General features: G+C 32.0%; 1 protein-coding gene across 1 annotated transcript in view; it reads right to left on the reverse strand.

Annotated features, from left to right (window-relative positions):
• Nucleotides 1-1,557: 1,557 nt before the first annotated feature.
• LOC148280263 (uncharacterized) overlaps nucleotides 1,558-21,924 on the reverse strand; it is a 105,870-nt gene continuing 85,503 nt past the window's right edge. The window contains exons 5-7 of the mRNA XM_088228588.1: nucleotides 8,789-8,865; nucleotides 4,302-4,403; nucleotides 1,558-3,679 (exon numbers count right to left, since the gene is read on the reverse strand). Coding sequence (XP_088084714.1) covers nucleotides 3,256-3,679; nucleotides 4,302-4,403; nucleotides 8,789-8,865 — 603 coding nt within the window. The 3' untranslated portion in view covers nucleotides 1,558-3,255. The remainder of the gene's footprint in view (nucleotides 3,680-4,301; nucleotides 4,404-8,788; nucleotides 8,866-21,924) is intronic.

Genomic DNA, 21,924 nt, shown 5'->3' on the forward strand with positions numbered 1-21,924 from the left:
AATTATCAAATAGGTAAGAGGTATATTTGGAAATATAATGAAAGTGGGGAGTTGTGGAGGCGTATAAAGAAAAAAAATATTGGGAATATATTTTTGATATACTTACACATTTTAAACATCAATCTGATATACTTATATTTGTTATACGGATTGTGCCAGCGGGGTATTCCAATGAAAATTTATAGAAATGAAACACATTATTCTAATAATATACATAACGAACATTTATTTTGTCAAATTATTTATAACACTAAAGTTATCTATTTTTACACGTGTACGCAGGAATCTTTTGTTTATTTATAAATTATAATTAAAGTAATAAATTACCTTTTATAGTACTCTTCAACGATTAAACATTAAACATACCTATATTTTGCAAAGCTATATGTACATACATCAGCAGTAAAAACCGTTTATATAGAAATTTCTAATAATATTGACATAAATTAATTAGGTATTTACAAACACTTCTTATAAATACAGTTTATGATTAAGTACACACTGTGATATTGATATTAAAATTGTGAACCAATTTAAAAGTAAATTTGCAACTGATCATGTTTTTGAGTCGGTGAGAAATAATTAAAAATTAAGCAAAAACATGTGGGGTGCAATTATTTTCATTACGGTCGCCATAAATTTATATTATTGGTTTACACTTTGACTAATTAAAACATATCTGAAATCAGCTATAAATTTCAAAGACTTACGTGTAATTGTTGAATTGGGTTTTTTATTTCAATACATGGGTTAGAATTAGGTTACTAATACAATATTTTTAAAAGTTTATTTTGTAAAAATACAGTTTTTTATTTAAAAAAGGTGAGTTTTAATATGTTTCAGTAAGATTCACGGGAACCCAGGGGTAAGTTGTTTGCTTTATCTCATTTTTTTTGTGCAAAATATGGTTGGAATAAAAATACTACTTCCACTTGCCCTTTTTACAAATATTAGCTGTTTAAATAACGACGTTTCTTTGAATTATTATTTGAAACTGTGTTTTTACTTTTTCTCAATAATTTATAAATTAAAAAATCCATATATCACATTCACAATAATATATGCAAATATAGTTAAAATTGTACTCAACTGATAAAATTTTATTGTATTTAAAACAATTTCAGAGAGTAACTACGTATTTTTTAATAAAAAATGGATGCTTGTTGCTAAAAAAAATAATGTATTCTGTTAAAATTAATACTGTTTTAATAAATAATAAATAAATATATCTCTCAATATTTCAAATAGGTACGGATTCTCTAAACTCCTTATACAATAAACGAAAGGAATTAGGAATAACTTTTGACTCAAATTAACTATGAAATATTTTTCTTTATTAGCTAATGTAACATTAAAATTATATCACGAAAACGTATCTTAATACTGTTGATTAAAAATGAGAATCGTCTAATGCACTCATATATATACTTTTTTTTACAACATTTAAAGCTAATGGCTACATCAATCGCATTGTTTTAATAACATTATTTACATTTTTTTAATGAAAAAATCAATTAACATAGCGTTTTTGGATAGTACAAAATTTTGTTAGATCATGTAACATGAAAGTGTAAACAAAAGCCCTTTAATTTAGTGTTCCGTTTGGCTTTATAAGGAAATTATATTGTAATATTGTTTGCAGTTGTACCTGACTGTAACAGTGAAAGTTAAGAATGAAAAAAAAGAAGAAAAAAAACTGATGACATTTACACGTAAAAAACTTTAATGTTTTTCAAAAAATTACAACAAACGTGACTTTTTAATATGCTTCAATTTTTATCATCTGATTTGTCCGATACATGAAATTATCACGAAATCCATGATCTGGAAGATTACTATTTTTCTTGTACATAAATAAGTTAGAAATCAATCATGTTCATAAATTAGTACTTACGCCTGCCCTTTAGTCATAAGCGAATTTCTAAATACGGGTTAAATGTCTACATCAACTCGAATATTTCATCCATTTATAATTTTAAGGGTGACCTCCAATGTGTGGCACAAAGCGCTATTTTCAATATTTAATTTTTACGAAATTATTAAACACAACGCGCCATAGCTCATAATTGATTGCCCAGACCCTTGAAAATAAAAATACTGCATAGATTTACCGATGTCTGTCGAAATAATAAACTTGAATTTGCTATCCTAAAATCTTTTATAGTACAATGTTTTTTTTTGGGTGGAAAAATTCACGTTTCCCATATCGACAAACAACGATTATTGTATTATGTTCACTAATATTTTTTATGATTTTAATGATTTATTAAAAGAGAACGCGGAGTCAGAATTTTCTTCATACAAACGTACTCCCGTATTTTCTCCCCGAATTATGGCATTAGAGTAATGAATGTTTTACAGACTATAGGTATTCACACTTGACATGTCCTTATTATTTTTATTTTTTAAATTGTCTTTTATAAGGACAAGGACCATCCAAAAACCCTAAGGAGCGTTTAGTTTTATCTGCCGTCGTCAAAGGAGCAGTAATACAAATATGATAACTATTTTTGAAAAAAAATAAACGCGCTGATACAGGAAATTCTCTTTTGCCACTCTTTCTTTATACAAAATCAAAATCGGTTCAGTTTTAGGGTGCGGAGAACGGGAATACGAGACGTCGATTTTAGTGCAGACTGGCTAGATTTCCTCCTTAGCGAGTTATTCAGGTCTACATTTATTTAACAGCGGGAAAATATTCTTGAGAAGGGAATATAAAAGTTTTGACATTTACAGGGCTTATGACCTGTCGTTGGCTAGTTTAAGTGGCCACTTTACACACGGTGTAACATTTACCACTATGCCTGCGTTTAAACATTCACATTTCCTCGACTCTTCCATTTGTTAATATTTGTGAAGTAAAAGAGCTGAAACTTTCAGCATGTTGGTGAGATTCATCCGGCCAGGCCTACTATGCACCTACTGGGCAACGCCTGAAAAAAAATCTAATTTTTTAAACTTCTTCTTTTACCAGTTAGTTGAATGCCTGAAACTGGTTCGGCTCTTTTACTTCACAAAAGTCAACAGATGGAAGAGTTGAGGAAATATGGATGTTAAAACGTAGGCAGAATGGTGAATGGTACACAGAGTGTAAATGCTTAGACTGCCATTTTCTCTCCGTCGCAACATATTTAGAATTTTGTCCAAGTTGACGAACAGTTGTCTGTTTTGGAAAGAATTCAGGGAGGCATCCGCGAGAGAGAGATAGAAAAACTATATTCAAACACCTATTCGTCGAACCGCTCTTCGCGGGTTCTAGGTCGGGCTTTGAGGAGGCATGTCTCTTTCCGGGGAGGACGCGGGGGAGGCGCGGTCCGCGGCGGGCCCGGGGGCGGGCGAGGCGCGGCGCGGCGGGTAGGGCGAGTAGCGCAGCGGCGCGGCCAGCGGCGGCGGCAGCGGCGGGTACAGCGGCCGCGGCAGCTGGTGCGCCGCCAGGCACGCCCACTGCCCCCACAGGCCGGCGCTCCCGGGCAGCCCGTACAGGCCGGGCAGGCCGGGGGCCACGAGGGGCGCGTACGGCCCCGCCGCCGCCGCCGCCGCCCGCAGGAACAGCTGCGACCTCGCCGCCAAGAGCGCCTTCTCTTCCAACGTCAGGTTATTGTTGTGCCCGTCCAGCTCGAACGGCCGCAGCGGCGCTCGAAGATACTGCTGCTCGGCCAGCATGGACTCCATCGTTTCCCTGTAAGATAAATTACCAAAATATGTAAATAATTGCTTTAATCTACACGACCTGTGCCTTGATTCTTAAACATTACTTATTTATATAAACGATATATATTATTAAGTTTTCAATGTAGTGTAAATGTGAAAAAATAATCCGTAGTAAAACATGCAAAGACAAAAGATAAGGAACTCTGGCATATTTTTATTATTTTAACCACTAACCTTTCGACATTATTGATTACATAACCAAAAGTGATTGGATTCGAAAACACAACCCTTTTTTTATCTAGCTAATGTAGTAACTATGTTATGTATGTGTATACGAACTTGGTTTTTTAACATTAAAATGGAAGAGTCTACGATGGATCGCTTCTTATGTAATCAACATACTTTGAATATGAATGATTTTGATTGCAAGGCGTCAAAATTCAAATGTTACATACTTTAAACAAAATTAAAACAATAAAAGCGTGTACTTTGCAATCTACTTTTAAAAATATATATAAATAAATAAATACAATTCATCGGAGAAGCGTCGCGAGATATCAATCTCATTGATCGGAAAAGCCTTGACGTATCCGGAGGACATGATCCAGAAAGGGTGACCGAGTAAGAAGGGATAATGAAGGAGAGCTTACTTAGGATAGCCGGGAGGAAAGTCTGGCCAGGGCCCAGGGGGCTGCGGGGGGCCGAGGGGGCTCTGCCACCAGGGGGGGCGGTAGCACTGCATGAAGCTTTCACTTGAAAATAAAAATTCACCAATTTGCTTTTAAGCTCTCGATAATAGTCGAAATGGTGAAAGGCGTCTGATTGGAAGGGATTAGTAAGTATTAGATTTAGGCTATGCTATGCATTTCACAAAGGAAATTTTTAGTTCGGTTGTTGTCGAAAATTATTCTGACAACCAGGGTAGGAGATATTTTTGTTTAAAATATTTTTAACTCACGATGGTTGAAATGCTGAAAGATCAGAGGAGATAAGTTTAGATTTTAAATTTATATGCAATACAATGGATATTTTTAGGTTAATATTCTGTGCAAAGGAAAACAAATTTAATAATGCGTACGTTCAAAAATAAAATTTACAAGTTTCCGATAAAAGATGAAATTTTAATGGGGTTTATAAGTATTGAATGGGAAAAAGTATAGTAAGTTATGCAATGCATTTCGAATAAAGCAGATTCTAGTTTAAGTTGTTTGGAAAATAAAATAAAATTAATTTACCCATTTTTAAGCGATTAAAATAATTGATAGGGATCTATTTCCCAAATAAAAAAACATAAAAAATTAATAAATAATCTATTGAAAAAAGCCTTTTTATAATTTGTACAAGCATGCTAAAATACCAGAATAAAGCGCAAACTACACAATAAAATAGATGTTCAAAACATTTAATGATAAATAAATTTCAGTCATTTTGATCACCGGAATTCTGGATTGAAGGTCCGTCCTTAGTACGCGTCTTATAACTTTGGACTATTTACAGAATTGAAGAGCTTTTTGAATAATACGCGCAACAATAATTCGCAATACTGTGGATGAGTTTCAGAATATACCATATATTAATAAATAAATATATAATATATTTTTAGCCTGTATTATGATCACCCTAGAGCCCAGGTTCAAAATTATGTGGCATAATGTACCATACGATTCACCATAATTTATTTCTTAATTTTCAGAAGTTGTGTATGATTATATAATAAATTTTTAACATTGAGGTATCATTATTAAAAAGTAATATTTATGAATCGTTTTCATGTGTTCAAAAATTGTGGAATGTAATTTGAGATTTTTTTTTCTAAAATGTTTTTTATTTTTATTTTTAAATAAAAAAAAAAATTATAATGGTAACGATATCAATGTTTTTTTCGTACGTCGTCGGACAAATTTTCTACAAAATTGTAATATATGCATATTTTTAATACCCGAAAACGAGACGTTTCGTGGGACATACGGCATGTATGACGTTTTCGCGGCATACTTGTACGCTATGTTTATTAAAAACGCAGTCGGTAGGCGTGACATGTGACGTAAAAACGACGTGTCGCCAACTGCTAGCCGTTTTGTATGTGCTAATTTTAGATTTTTTTTTTTTATTAAAGATATTTACATCATTAGAATCGTAAAAATCTGTCCTAATTATTTATATATGATGATTTTAACGTTATTCCTATCTTGCGAAATACTCTAATAGCGTATTTGACTTATGTGTATAATGTTCGGATAAGATTCCCAATTTGTATAAAAAAAAATGGATTTTTTTTTTAAACATTGGTATCATTTCTTATACGTTTCCAAACCATTGTGTGATTAACAACGCCGATAATTAGTAGCAAAAATGAAAGAGTGTGAACTTTATTGTTATTTAAGAAACCTATTTTGTGTTTATAGTAATTAGGTATGAGAAAGGCGAATATTTTTTATCGAATATCTGTAATCTGGTAAGAAGGTTATCTAGAAGTAGTGTATGCTCTTTTTTGGATTGAGAAAAAGAGGGAAGTGAATTTTTCACCAACTGGGATTAAAATGATTGGATATGATCAATTCGGCGAAATGGTTACATAACTTTTTGAAAGCCTCAAAATTATTTTTGCAAGCCACCAGATATGTATTCCGACAGGACCTATGACAGGGCCACGGATAGTAGCGAGAAGCCTCATTTGGTAATCATAGAAAGAAGGGAGGGACAAGACCGTATGATGTGTCCAGTATATTGATTAGGATGTCCACAGCAGCAAGAAGAGGAATCAACAATAATATTAAAAACAAATAATTTTTCGTGTGTTTTTATAACCGTTTAAACCGCGAAAAAATTCGGCAAATGTCTACCAGTGAAGCATTTATTTCAACACGAATTTTCCAGCATGGCTTAGAATAGCCTCCACGGAATATATTATATTTAGCTCTCAACTTTGAACGTTATTATTTCTTGTACTTTGTCACATAAATATCAAGAGTAACATTTACGAATGTGAACAGCAAGATACTTGTCACGTGCATATCAATTGATTAGTCCTTGCTGATAATTATGATTGTTTCCCTTGCAAATGTCAACCTAATGTTAGAAAATTTACTGCAGTTACAAGATAAAACAGAATTTATATCACGACCCATAATTTGCAAAGTTTTAAAGCTATTTCAAGAAATAATGTTTTACCCAGGAATATACTGTAAAAAGATATGTGCGTATGTTATGTTTTTTATAAATATTTTAATTTTGCAGACATTTTTTTAAATCGTAAATAGCCGTGTTAGTAAAAAGAGAAACAAGCTGTGGCAGAGCGGGATTTAAATTCCAGACATCCTAGGCCCCGATTACACAGAATTTTTTTTCTTCTATGTACTTGTGCATGTTTGTATTTTTTTTAAAACATGTAATCACAGGTTACCGACGAAGATTTATATGCCAATAAACATGTTTTGTGTTGCAATCAGAGCTCTGATACGGAGTTCGCTACGTTTCTCACCGGAAAACAAACCGTCATATTTTTTTTTATTTACGTTATCTTTTAAAATATTAATTAGTCAGACTAAACCAACAATTTTTATCAATATTTATTTTTTCATTATCTGATTAAATTATTTTCACGTGCATAGAACTATTGAACTACTTAATTATTTATTTTTAAGTAAATATTTGCGTTCTTGTGATTTACCCAAATGAAATATTTCATTTTGGGGTAGATTTCGATGAGATTACTACTCATTCAGTACTGCATTTGCAGCAAGGTGATCATTTATAATATGCATAAATGGAAAGTGTATTTCAATTGGATTTAATCGAACTCGAGACCTCAGACATGGTAGCCATATGCTTTTACTAAGAAACTACAAAGCGGATTAATCTATACTCAATTTCGTTTTCTAAGATTTTAACCTGAAAGTAGCTATATTAGTACATTTAGATGTAATGAAATTGCTTAGAAAAATAATTACATCTCCATGTTTCTTTAACGTGACCATTTTGTGTCAATGTTTTGTTTTTGAAATTATTTTTGTAAGTATATATTAATATTTTTTATTAATTAAGATATAACTAGGCGTTCAAATTTTATTTGCACGACTATTTAAAAATAATTACATTTCATTACATATAAATCTTACATCAAAGATGCACAATGCGATTAAAAACATATTTAGAATAGAGCTAAGAAGTATCAAACCCCGACGGGAGTTAACTCGATGGTTACTTCTATGAACAAATCCTGATAAAGGAAATCGAGTGAAGATTAGTTGGCCTCGTGATGTACTAGTTAATGTTTTGCCTGGCATGCCCGAGGCCCGGGGTTTGATTTCCGGCAGAATCAACGTAAATTATTTGTTCTACAATCTAGCTAATCTTTATTTTTGTGTATGTAAATTAATTTTAGTTTATTTTTTTACATCTAATATGTTCTTATTTTCTTTTTTCTTTTCTTAAAAAAAAAAGTTGTTTAACTGTTTAACTCAATTATATTTCTTTAACTCAATCTTTGTTCTTATTTTTCACTTAACTCAATGTTGATTATTACTTTAATTGATTTAACAGACTTATTTAATATAATTTATGAAAGATGGTGAAGTTCTATAATTAAGGAAATATAAAAAGAATGTTAGTGATGCTTACTTAAAAATTGTATGTATTTTATGTATCCTTGTTGAACTTCCAAATGAATAAAAATAAGAAAAATAAAATGGCTGATCATTGCAATATTTCATAATCCCTGGACAAAGAAGAAGCGTAAGACTGATCATCTTGTCTTCATGTATATTTCAAATGATCGCTTAAACGCTGCGGTTGAAGTGTCGATTTAGTGCCCTTTGCGCCAATGGATGCGGATAGGGAATAAATAATTATGATATTGTTTAAAGGATATTTCATAAAAATACGCATCAAAACCTCCCGCAGAATCAAGGTGATTTTCAATTATATCATGCAAATTATTTTATTTCAAAATACGTAATTACTGGCTTATTTTGTAAAATAGTCGGGATTACAGAATAATTTGATCAGAAAAGTTATATTGTATCAATTAACAAGTTATGATTGAAATGCTTAATCATTCAAAGTAATCTTTTGTATTTTACAGTGATACAGATAAAGCTTTGAAACTAATGTCTACGTAAAACAATAATATAATTACCTTTCAAATTCCGTAAGTCTTGAAGAATCTCTAAAGCCTTTTGCGAATGGATTGCTATCGATCTTCAGTTTGGTAATCTGAAATGAAAGAGGATTTCAAGTAAAAATGTTGTTTGGAAGTAAAATAAAACATAAACTTGAACATTTCTAGCAACGAAAAATCTCAACGATAATTTTTAATTTTGATTATGACAAATTTATTAAATAACGGATGATAGGGCCTCAATTAGTTACAATAATTGGAAGTTAAAAGTTACTTTCAATTGTCCCAATTATAAAAATTTCTGTACGAAAATGTGTACCTGTATACTCGTATGATTTTAATAATTACAGATTACCGATGAATATGTTTTTAATTTTTACTCAGATATACACATTTTTGTTCAGAAGATTCGATATATAAAAGATAATTGAAGATAACCCTGTTGATTTTTTATTGTAAAACAAGCCTAGGGGTAGTTTTCAAACGCTCTCGCGGTCGTATTTTCTGGCGTATTTACATACGAAGTACACGAGAGCCGCACCTCTGGAAGTTATCCTTAGGTTATTTATTGATGTTAAAACATTCGTCAAATTAATATCGATAGCTAAAAGCCAAATTATCTTGGCCAGCAATAGTAATGGTTTTTATATTAAGGAAAAGTTTTATATGTTTACTTATTTGGTAAGATTATGTTTATCATTAATTTTTGCAATTACATTTGCACTTGTAAATTGTAATGTATATAATAAATATAAACTAAAAAATATTAAAAAAATAGTAGCTTAGTTTCATTCAATAAAATTCTTGCATATCGAAAATACCGTATGATTGAAATAAAGGAATAATAATTTATCAGCACAATAATGGTTTTATTCTCATTATAGGGAATGGAGGCCAATCATAATTCTGTTTCCGTTGACTGGTAGAAACAGGCAACATGGCGCCCATGGGTGGCCAATTACAGTGGGAGAATCACACCCCACAGACAATAGGGGGCAAGAGGGATGGACGTATCTCTTTAGCATTGTGTCAGACGGTGATGCCACGAGTCATTCTTTCTTATGTCACTTAATTAACATATTTTAATTTTGACAGCGGCCATGCGCGCTATGTCTAAGGTCGAGTGCACTCCAGGTTCAAATGTTGCGTATTCAATTCTAAGCGCTTTTACAAGTCTTACAATAAAGCTTGAAGATATTGCTTTTCACAAATCATTTAGTAGCATTCGGTTTTTTCATCCCTAATCAACCAGGTTCACTTGGATGGTATTTAAAAATGTAGGCATATCTGGCATATCATTGTTATTTGGACTAACGATCACGTAAATCAACCTTAAAGAAATCTTAAATCAAACAAAAAAAAATATTCACCAAAACGAGAAATCCAGATAATGTTTCAAAATTAGATACCCGAACTTAAAAATTAAGCGTACGAATTACCTTTCTTTCAAATTAATGAGCATGTAATCTAATGCAACGTTTTTATTTATTTTGAAATTGTTCTTTTTTAAAAAACAAGAACATTAAATAAATACAAGTTAAATATATTAAAAAGAATAAATAGTGTTGTTATTAGTGAGTTCAAAACCATATTTAAAAATTAATTCGTTTACACATATTTATTTTTGAATTCATATAAACCACTTGAACTTTAAAGTTATACGTCGACCAGTTTCGAGGTTACTTCCTTTTCATCAGGACTCGAACTAACTTGGCATTACTTGCGTTGCTATTTGTATTCTAAAATATTGTATGAAAGAAACAGATCAATAAAGAAGGGGAAAAAAAGGATAGTATAAATCATAAGGAGAGTATTTTAAAAAGCGTACTCGAAGTAAAATCTAATTGATTATTATTTATTATGGGAGTTTATTTTGAAACCGTTTGACGTATAAATCTCAAGTTAAAGTGGTTTATGCAAATTTATAAATAAATAAGTGTTAAATGTCATACCACAAAGATAAAAATGTTTCTAATACTAAAAGTAATTATTTGTTTATTCAAAAACCACTGTGACAAAATGTAATTTTTCTTGGAATAGGCCCGATATGCGAAGTGTCTAAAATATGATATAAAAAATCTATAAATACACCACCTCAATTTTAATTATTAAAGTGTCCACAACACAACTAAACAGATTGCGTGAATTAAAATTATACTAATTTATTGTACGTAATATCTAATATATTCGTAATTAAAACATTTATATCATTTCCTTTATTTATTGTTTTTCCAAAAAAAAATATAACCTGTAAATAAATGTTAGCAAATATTTTTTAAAACTACTTAGAGACTTTTCTTGGTTTTTCAGTTACGAGACGTGCCTATCTCATCATCAGGACACTAAATACTTTCGTGTATTTAGTGTTCCGATAAAAATACGGGTACGTCTCAAACTTGGTAGATAAAGAATATAGATTATATTCAAGTATTTACTTACATTTATTGAAAAATTTCATGACAAAGTTAATTCCTTAGATATTAAGAATAACTTGCTTATTTTATTAATTCTTTGCAAAATAATTTTGCATTAGTAGTAGTAGTAGTAATTCAATATTTTTGTGGCTTTTATCTTAAAGGGCCCATGTCGGATTTAATTTTTTTTCTTGTCAACATTTTGTAGAGGTTCGAAGTCAATTGAACAAAGTATATATTTAAATCCCACCGTTTATTTAAACGCAAAAATTACTCTCCAGTAAAATTGCGATTTGAGACATAAGGACTTTTAAATTCAAACCACAGAATTATATTTTAAGGCGTAAAGTTAAAGGAAAATACGATCTTTATTATAACGGTGGGATCGCAGCAGATAACGAGAGGATGAAAGGCGAGTTTCTGGCGCCTCCAAAGCAGAACCAACCAGCTGAGGGAAGGTTACCCCGACGGAAAAATCTACTAGAGAAGGCAACGGGAAACCACTCTGGTCATCTTTTCCCGGGAATTACTATAGCGAGTACATGCAACAAGCATTTGACCTGGCCTCGGAGTAGCGCAGGACCTGATTAGGCACCGCAAAAAGAAGTGTAAAGTTATATAATTATATCTACCGCTTTAAACACAATGGTATTTTTTTAAAATATAAAACTGTTCGACATATTAAAGGATGAGTTTCAAATACAATTAAATAAGGATATTTAGTATAATTGGGCTTGTTATTTTAAATAGATGTACCTATATAGTAAACCCTAGTACACCAAAAAGCTAACCCTCATTCCTTGCTACCAGTAGTCATAAATTAGGACACAAATTCCCCAACAAAATGTAATAAATCCAGGGCCGCATCCGTCATTCGGGTCGCCCGGGGCGCGACTCTGGCCCCTAAAATAAACGGAATCGCTTCTGCACCGATAGGTGTCAAAAGCCTATTCTTCCCTCCCGTTAAAATTTCCTCCGGGCTTTTGTAACACTCGAGAGTCCGATGCCTGGGCGTTAAAATCCGAACGCGGCGCTAGAATAGACCCTACTCCCCCGTTTGAAAGAAAGTCACAGAAGAATGTATTTAGACATTTGTTCTGACTGTATTTTGAAGTCCCGACGTCAAGCGGTTAATAAATTGCTATGTAAGCCACACACAGTTTGTATAGTGGGTTAAAATGAAAGCAAAATCGAATTTAATATTATGCTGTTTAATTATATTTTTATACAATATGTTTGGTATATCTAAATGTTTGTAGACAGGCTGTATTTCACAAATAAATTTAATGCAACAGAAAGAAAAACCAGTTTTGAAAATGGAATATGGAGGTCTAGTCATTTACGGGGGCTTACGACATGTCATTGGCCACTTTAGGTGAAATAATTCCGCCAGATGAATCTCAGCCACATCGATTAAGATTTTGGTTCTTTTACTTCACAAAAGTGAACAGATAAAAGAGGTGAGGAAATGTGGATGTTTAAACATAGGCAAAGCGGTAAATGTTACACAGTTTGTAAAGTGGGCACTTAAACCAGCCAACGACCGGTTGCAAGCCCTGTAAATGTCTAGACTTCCATATTAGCTTCTCATAAATGTTTTTCCCTCTCTGTTGCAATAAATTTTGATATTTTTTAATGTATATTTATATTTATATACCCCACTGGGCAAAAGGCACAAAGCGTGCTGTCGGAGCATCCATTTACAATATATAATTTATGTATCTGGGTACCCAAAACAATAAGTTTCTGAAAATTTCATCACCGTTCCCTTTCCGCACCTAATGGTGAATAGGGCACTGTATTGGTACACTAATCGCAGCGCAACTCGATCATTTTTGTTACATGAGAGTATGATGATCAGTATTAAGGACTATGGAATATTAAAGTGTAAAAGCACCTTTTTAAAATAAATCATTCATATCAAACATGTCTTGAATCGAATTTGAGATCTCTTGTATGGTAGATAAACAGGCTGACCACTACAGCACGAGGCTGACAAAACTACGAGCAAATTTAAAAATACTAAATAAAATTTCTAAATACCCGAGAAAATTAAATATTTAAACAAAGGCTATTGCAAAATGTTAAAATGGCAATAAAGTAAGTTAAATACAAACTAAATAAATAACAAGAAGTATTGGAATTCCACAGTATTTTATTTTTAGTAGTTGTGTTTTGGTTGGTTTCTATATCCTGAGTCTGGATACAGAAACCTTTACATTGTCGCTCTCAAAACAACTGCAAGCAGTTAACACCGACCTCATAACAGCATTCAGCCACCTGGATGATGTTATTAATGCTTTGCAACTTTTGAGAAATAAAGTTGTCGAAGAGTACCTTCATCTGTATGCAGAAGCGAAGGTGATGCTCGAAGAAAATGGTGGTATACTGCTATTGCCACGTGTCGTCGAAAGACAACTGAATCGCTCTTACACTCCTGCGTCGGATATAAGCATGTATTACAAAATACATTTATTCATCCCATTTCTAGAGCACACAATTCCACAATTAATCAAGTAGTATTGGCATTATCTGGTGCGTTACATTCAAATTTTGCGGCCGGTTCTGAAATTGAAGACGTATTTTTTATGTATTCGGCAATGCTACCCGAAAGAAGTACATCTGTAGCTATGACTATCACTTCCTCTATTCCAAAATCTGCTTTGAAATGCTTAGATAAGTGCGATCAAAAATTATATCCAAATATTTACACATTATTACAAATATTGGCTACCATACTTGTTTCCACTGCTCCACCAAAAAGGACATTTTCAAGCGCATGGAGACTTCAAAACTACTTGCGGAACACAACGAGTGAAAACAGACTAAACGGCTTGGCTCTCATGAATACTCATTATGTGATAGAAATTTATGCGAATGATGTAGTGGATATATTTAAAACGAAAAACAGCAGATTAATTATGTAGTGCATATGTAATCAAATGAGCCTGCTGTTTTTTTTTTACATGTTTCATATTTTTCATATAATATAAAGGTTATTTCATGCACTTTCAGTAATTTTATTTTCTTGAACCCCCCTCCCCCCCGATACTAAAACCAATCCAGGCGGATGAAACATACAGTTCTTTTTGTAAAATAAAACCAGAAAACTAGTTTTTTCGACTCGATACCAATCTTACACAAAAATCCTGAAAGAGGAGAAAAAGGTTGCGTTATGGTTGACGCAATTACCGACCATCTTTAGGTCCTGGGTTCGATTCCTGGGAGGATAGAAGTAAAATTATTCTTTTTAGGTGGTTCCACACCGCAGTATTTCAATGTTTCTAAAGTGGTACCTTAACCGTAATGCTGATCACGTTGCTTTCCACGTAAGAAAAATAATCTTAAAGGTCGAGGTGAAATATTTCTCTAAAATTTAGTACCTAATTATCATTTCATATACCTTCACCATAGTAGCTGCACAACAATATGAAACCAACGTCCTGACAAAGAGGCAGGTACGTCTCGAAACCCTAAGAAATAGAAAAGTCAGTAAGTGGTCATATAAAAATATTTATTTACATTTATTGAAAGGTTTGACCACAAAGTTAATGCTTCCAATATTAATAATATATTTAAATTGTTCGTTTTGCAGTATTTTTAACGCAACTTCCTAAAAATTATGTTGAATGATATAAAAACTTATATTTACATGTAAGTTATTAATTTAAAAAATACTTGGTACACTTTCACTTATTTATTTTGACCGATTAGCGCTTTCACCCTCTAATGGGTATTTTCAGACTGATTCCATCGAGAATTGTCAATAAATAATTTAAATGAAATTCTGTTGAAGTTTGGACTGCATGATTTGTTGCTAAAATAAAAACGCTCTATTTCCGTTTGGAAAATTTTACTGTTTATTGTATGGTGTAACTTTTCTTAATTTAAATAATAACTTTAAAAAAATAATACAAATGGCGGCTAACTTCGCCGAAGCCAATATTAAAATCCAGAATAAGAACGAGTGATCGGAGAAGAGAGAGGCCAGCACTGGTCGGTCCTAATATTTATAACCTTTGTGTACTCTGAACTTAGGCGCGTACTCAGCGCTACCAATATAAGAAACTATAATAATAAGTCAAGATAGTAACACAAGAAAACAAAATATAATGATAAACCAGTTCTTAATCAGTCATAATAAAAATCCAACCAAATTCTGTTGTTTAATTTTGCTGTTTAAACGTTCATATCAACGGTGGAAAGGCAAACATTCCTAGCGACATGAAGCCAACTTTACAAAAGTTTTTTTTTAATTAACAAAAATATTTTATTCTTATTTAAATTATTTAGGAATCCTGACAAAACGGAATATAAGATTTATTTATTAATTTTTTAAAAAACAAAAAAACTTGAATTGACTCTTTTGTAAAGCGGCTACATGTTGCTTAGGAACTTTTCCTTTTCACCATTGATTCGATATGCTTAAGGGCTGTGATGATGGAAAAAACATGGCGCCACCCAGTATTCTTTATCGTTATAATAGTGAAAAGTAAATTCGTCTAAACTATCTTCAACACCTCTTTTTTAAAATAGAAAATGTCGTAGTATACATTTATCTATTTATGAATATTTGTATCCATATCCTTCGACAACATTAGAAATGTTTTTGATCGCTCGTATCATTAACGATATCGATGTCACCCTGTCAACTAATATTTGGAACTTATTCTACGAAGACCATTAATAAAGCGAGGAATGGAACCGTAAATCACCCATTCGAAGTTGAGCGTGTGAAATGTAGATTTCATACAGTCAACCTTATACGTTTCAGTCCATCATTAACACATCGGTTCACTAGTCCTCGTTAGACCCTTAACGATAGACTCCCGTCTCATTTAAAAACTATTACTCTCTCTCTCTTCCGCGGCTCCCGAAATAATCCGCCACTCCGGTGGCTTTGATATTTATGGCCGAATTTTTCCCGCCCGTCATTTTAACGCAGAAAGTAATTTCAGCGGGAGAATTAATGTCTTACCAAATGAACGCTGACGTAAAAATGCCTCGTAAATAAGTACTGTTTTTTGTCGACTTTACTAGTTAACATGTTTTCGAATGTTTCATTCCGTCTTACACGCTCGATCCTCTGCTTTTATTCGAAACAAGACAATCCTATAAATATGTTTCCTCGAGTTGCGGTGTCCGTTCCTTTCCTTGATTTATGCGTGTTTTATTGCTTTTTCCACAGAATTACTCATTGCTCTCAAACATCTCCTCTAGTCGTTCTCTAGTCTGAATCGCCTTGCTGCAACGCCGCTGCCGCCGCCGTTGGCCTTGCGGGGTAATTAAAAGGTAGTTAAAAAGTCTTGCATTTTACCAAAGAAATATTTTTTATTTTATTTTATCCATTTACTTATTTAAAGAAAAAAACAGCCATGACAGCAATTTTTTTTTTTATAATAAACCAAAATTATAAGCCAATTATAGTTTTCTATACATTACTAAATACAATGTCAAAAAAAGAAGAAAAAAAGCGTATATTGAAATAGCCACTCCGCAACATTCCGCACGTAAAAATAAATAAAATATTGCAGTAATAATGAATTAATAAAAAAAATTAAAGATTTTTTTTGTTTACTCGGACTTAAAAATCCTTTCGCCGGCAGATCCATACGGAGCTATCATTCCTCCCTTCTTTCTTGTTTCAAACAAGAGAAAATAATTACAATTTTAGGTAGGTACAGTTAGATTCAATTATAATATTTTTTTTAATTAGGGTTCTAGCATTTTCTTTAAATTTGTATAAAGTGAGGAAATATATATCTATTTCAGAAAAAAACGATTTACAATTATTTAAAATTCTGGGCAAAGATGCATTCTTATTATTATTCGTGGTTGAAATACCAACATGAAATAATTGTTGCAGCCGAGTTGTACGTTGAGAAATACAAATTTTAATTTTATCAAGCAGTTGAGGTCAATCTAAATTGTTTTTGCATATTTTGTAAAGGAAAACGGTATGATTGATGATTTTTCTAAATTATTCATCAATTAATACGCATCATTGATACATTAAAAATACAGATTGTTTCACATATAATTTAAATACAAACATGAATTTATTTCATGACGAAAAATTTTTACTTATTTATTAACGCCCATAAGGCTTTCACAATACATCGTGGTTTACACCAAAAGTAAACATACAAATACAAATCACTTTACAAAAATGAAAGTAAAAAACTTAAATTAGCATTTCATTATTTTCCAGGACACAGGACTTGATCATGAGCGGCGAGGTATTAAATAAACTTATATCATCACTTTATTGATTTTCAAGCTGCTGCATTTCAACTTGTGAATTTCATTCATAATTAATCCTACATTATAAAGATAATTAAATTAGGTTTGATATGTCAATGTTAGACACTCAATTTAGAGCAATTTATTAAATAATCATTTGTAACTGAATAAGACGGTTTTTATTGGTTCTTCTGCTCGATAGTAACGGTAGATTTAAATTACTCATCAGGTATTCATATTTTATTTCTGAAACAGGTAGATCTCATTTTAATTAAATATATCTGAAAAAAAAATATTTTCGCTCGTTTAAGATTATAAATACGAGAATCATTTAAACGAGTTCACTCTTCTGTTTTATTTGCCAGAATGTCTTCTTCTTAGTTTAGGTCGATAGATCTGTTATCGGCTAGAGGGTGACTCCTGAGACGGCGAGTGCCAGCTGTCCATCCATCTCTTCGGTGGTCTTCCGTTCAAACGGCGACCAGCCGGGATTTTGTGGGCCACGGTGAAGGGGATTCTGCCCATTCTACTGATGTGCTCTCTCTTGTTCCGCTCCGCCATACTATGGGTATCGCAAGTCCATCTAACTTCTTGCCAGAATGAATTTATTCAAAATGTTTTCATGGAGGCTGTGGCTCATTTTTGGTTTGGCCCATTTAAGCCGAAATTTATTTTTCTTAATTCTAATTTGGAGTTTTCTTACGCGACACAACATGGTAGCCGAGTGACAATATCTCATCACAAGTGACAGTCATTAAAGCTGAAGCGGTTGTCACATGACACTTTATGATGCTCGTTTACAAACATTTCCGACTCATTTTTTTCTCGCACACAAAAAACGCGTCAAAATAAAACTATCAACATAACGCCACGAAGCGGGGAGCTTTGGTACCGAACAAAGCTTTTTCAATCTAAATAAAGCTCCTAATACCCAATTACGTATATCTACACGAGTTGTTCCTTCCGAGTGGTAGATGATACTAGCGTAACGATATGCTTACACATGCAAATGAACTATGTACAAGTAGTTATATATCGTCTATTTGATTGCGTTTTTTGTTCCTTTATTTATTTCTTACATCAGTAAAAAAGGCGTAATTTTGACTTTCTGTTACTGAATCTAGAGACTTTAAAAATATAATTTTTCAAATCTATGTACCAACCGACGATTTCGTTTTTAGGTTCACCGCATACAATAAAAGGAAAAAAATAATAGGTACTAAAATTACATAGTTTAAATGAGACGACTTTAGCCAATAATTTGCTGAACAGTTACAGAACTACCACTTCATTGATTTTAAAACCACGTGAAACTTTAAATTACACGCGTTCGTTAGTGGGTTTGATATGTCGCATAATTAACCCAAATCTTAATTTAAATATGTTTCTGCATTGCAGTCGTTTAAAATTCTCGACCTGGGCATCTGAATTGAAATATAATCACCATACCATTATATATTTTTAAATTATGAAAAAACGGTTAATTTAGTTTACCGATGCAGCGTTTATGGTATATGGTAGATGGAGTATGATAATGATAGGCGTAAGCTATCTAAAATATAAATTAATCGATACTGAAATAATTAAAAGTAAATCCAATAAAATGTTTAACTTTCCACAAATCTTTGACAAATTATCACTTGCAGTCGCCTCTACTCACTTTCCTATTTCTTAGAACATCTACACATTGTTATTTTAATTTATTTCTGGACATTTAGATACACAATATTGATATTCAGTTCATTTATATAGTTTTTTTGTGATGGACTTAAAAATAACATATATCTATCCACTTACCTATTTATAAAAAAATTGGATGAAAAATATTAGCTTGACATATTTTTTTTATTTGAATACCCACGAGTATGTTCTTACGGAGTACGTACGAATACATTGAAGACTTTAAACTTCATCGGGTCCTGTAAATAACTTAATTTATTTAATTTAATTATCCTTATTTGTCTTTGTTTTGTTTATAGATCGACTAGCATTATTGAAGAGATCTTAAAACGAATCAAAAGATAATGATTTTATTTTATTTTGACCACCGAGCACTTCCACCTTATAAGGCATCTTCGGGACTAGTAAATTGTTAACAACATTTTGAACTTTCGTTATATTTATTACAAGGTTTTGGCAATTTAAAAAGATAACATAAGAATTATATTAAGGGACAGAAAACATAAATATTATCACAAGTGGTTTGCAAAAACTGTTCATTTTTAGGAAAGTTTAAGTTCTTTCTTTACCTTTTAAAAATTATTTAAAAGGTAAAGAAAGAACATGAATATAGAAGAAGTAACAGAGTGGCAAATACATTTTTAAGCACATTAACTTAGCTCGATAACTTGATTTTATGATAGTGAAGTTTACGTATTTTTAAGAGACATACCTAAATATTATATTTTTGTTTTCGCTCGTTGATCAAAATTTAAAAAAAAGTTAAACCAAACCAAGAAGTTTCATTGATAATTTTATTTATAATTTAATCTTAATCATTTACTATGGATATTTATTTTTTATTTCTATTTTATCTTAATCTTAACATAAAGAAATATCTATAAAAAACATCAATATAATGAAACGAAAGATGATAATTACTTAATATATTGATCTATTGACCACGAGTTTTTAGAGGATAGCAGTCAGTCTCGTTTACCGCTTTGCGGTCAGCTGTCTGACAATGCAAATGGCCTCACCTTTCCTCGGTTCGATATTTCCAAGAAGCGAGAAGCGACCGCAGACAACTGTCAATATAATGTAATATAATACCACGCCATATAAACGAATCAATAAGGTACAGACGCTAAATAAGTGTCTCGTTATTGCATGTAGTGAATACGCCCGCTGCTCGTTCGTGTTAAGTTGCCTTTCACCTCAATTCGATTTTGCAAATTGCAAATTATGAATAAATTTTATTGTAATATTTTCGTAGAACAGGCTCTAAGAAGATTCCATCAATAAATACGAGATTTCTCTTATTTTGATGATTTGAAGAAATATCGTAAAATTACTTCGTAACAACAAAACTATCTGAACGTTTCCCATCAAATCAGCCCATATTGTTCAGATTTAAATAATTGGTTTATAAGTTTTTATAATTTGTCAGTTTGTAACGCGAGTAATGAAATTTTGGAGGGTTGAAAAATGACATATAAAAATAAATTAGTAAACAAATATAGTTAAATCTGTTGACTAAAATTTAGTCAGTTAGTTATTATGTAATAAACCAAAAGTACCTAAGCAATGATTAACTCTTGACTGTTTTAAAAACAACTTGTTAATTCATTTTTCAAATGAAGTTTTTACAAAAATAAAGTACCTAAGTAAACTATTCAAAAGACTGTTTTAAGAAAAAGCTTATTATGTTGAATACGAGAAAGTTTAATATATGGCAAGTAAATTGATCATATGATATGTACTTTTAAAAAGTAGTAATATTGATCGGACAGATTTAGTGTTTAAATTTCAATTGTCTTGTTAAAATAACAAAAAATCATCATTTATCGGAAACGAATTAAACTGTGGTTGCAAATGAGATCATGAATAATTTTTCGGCACGTACATTATTTTTAAGTAGTCAGCGGCGTACTCAGTCGGGGAAATAAGTGTGACCGCGTAATTGGGTTTCGGCAACACTTCCGGACAATATAGTCAATACGGTGTCGGCCGAAATGTCTTCGGCAAATTACCGAAATTCGGCGAACTTTTCCGTTCGCAATTACCCAATTGACTCGGGTCAATTTGCGCGGCCGCTTCGTGTTCGGCCTACCGCATTGTAATTAGTTGCAATTTCTCCACCTACCCGAGTACTGAGTACTGAGTACTGAGGAGTGAGGAGTGAGAACTTACTACCTCAAGGCGGAAGTTCGTGCAATCGTCTGACAGTACGCAGTACCATACTTAGACATACAATTTGCGTACTTCTGCGATATTCATAGTCGTATCACGAGATGATAATAATATGATATAACTAGGATATTTTTAAGAAGCACTAAACATTCTTTGGTAATTTATTTCAATTGTTGTAACCCGGTAAATATGCTTTACTCAGAAATTGTAAACGATCGTGATCGATAGCGTGAGGAAATAATTAGACTCTAGTGTAAATAATAAATACAATGATAAAAATGTAAGTCTGGTTTTAAATGCCTATTAGTAAAAGCGCTACTTAGGCTAAAAAAACTATTAAAAGTGTGGGTACTAAGTAAATTAAATTATGAAAAAAAAAACATCACCCACAGAAAAAATGTCTCTTTTACAACATATTCGCAGTTTTGTAATCATAAAAGTTTGTTTTTTATATTTATAAAACATGTAATTCATTATTAATATACCTGTACCTTAAAGGATAAAACACGGAAGTCACATTCAACGAAATGTTCAGAAAATAAGGTTTTGTTATTGTGTAATTTCCAAAACATCATAATTTTTACACCAAATGATACAATTTAAATCTATAAAAAACTTTTAACGTTGTTAACAATAATGGTTACT

This window comes from Micrasema longulum, unplaced genomic scaffold, assembly GCF_059751315.1.
Source record: "Micrasema longulum isolate JH-2025_06_02 unplaced genomic scaffold, ASM5975131v1 h1tg000597l, whole genome shotgun sequence".
Lineage (NCBI taxonomy): Eukaryota > Metazoa > Arthropoda > Insecta > Trichoptera > Brachycentridae > Micrasema > Micrasema longulum.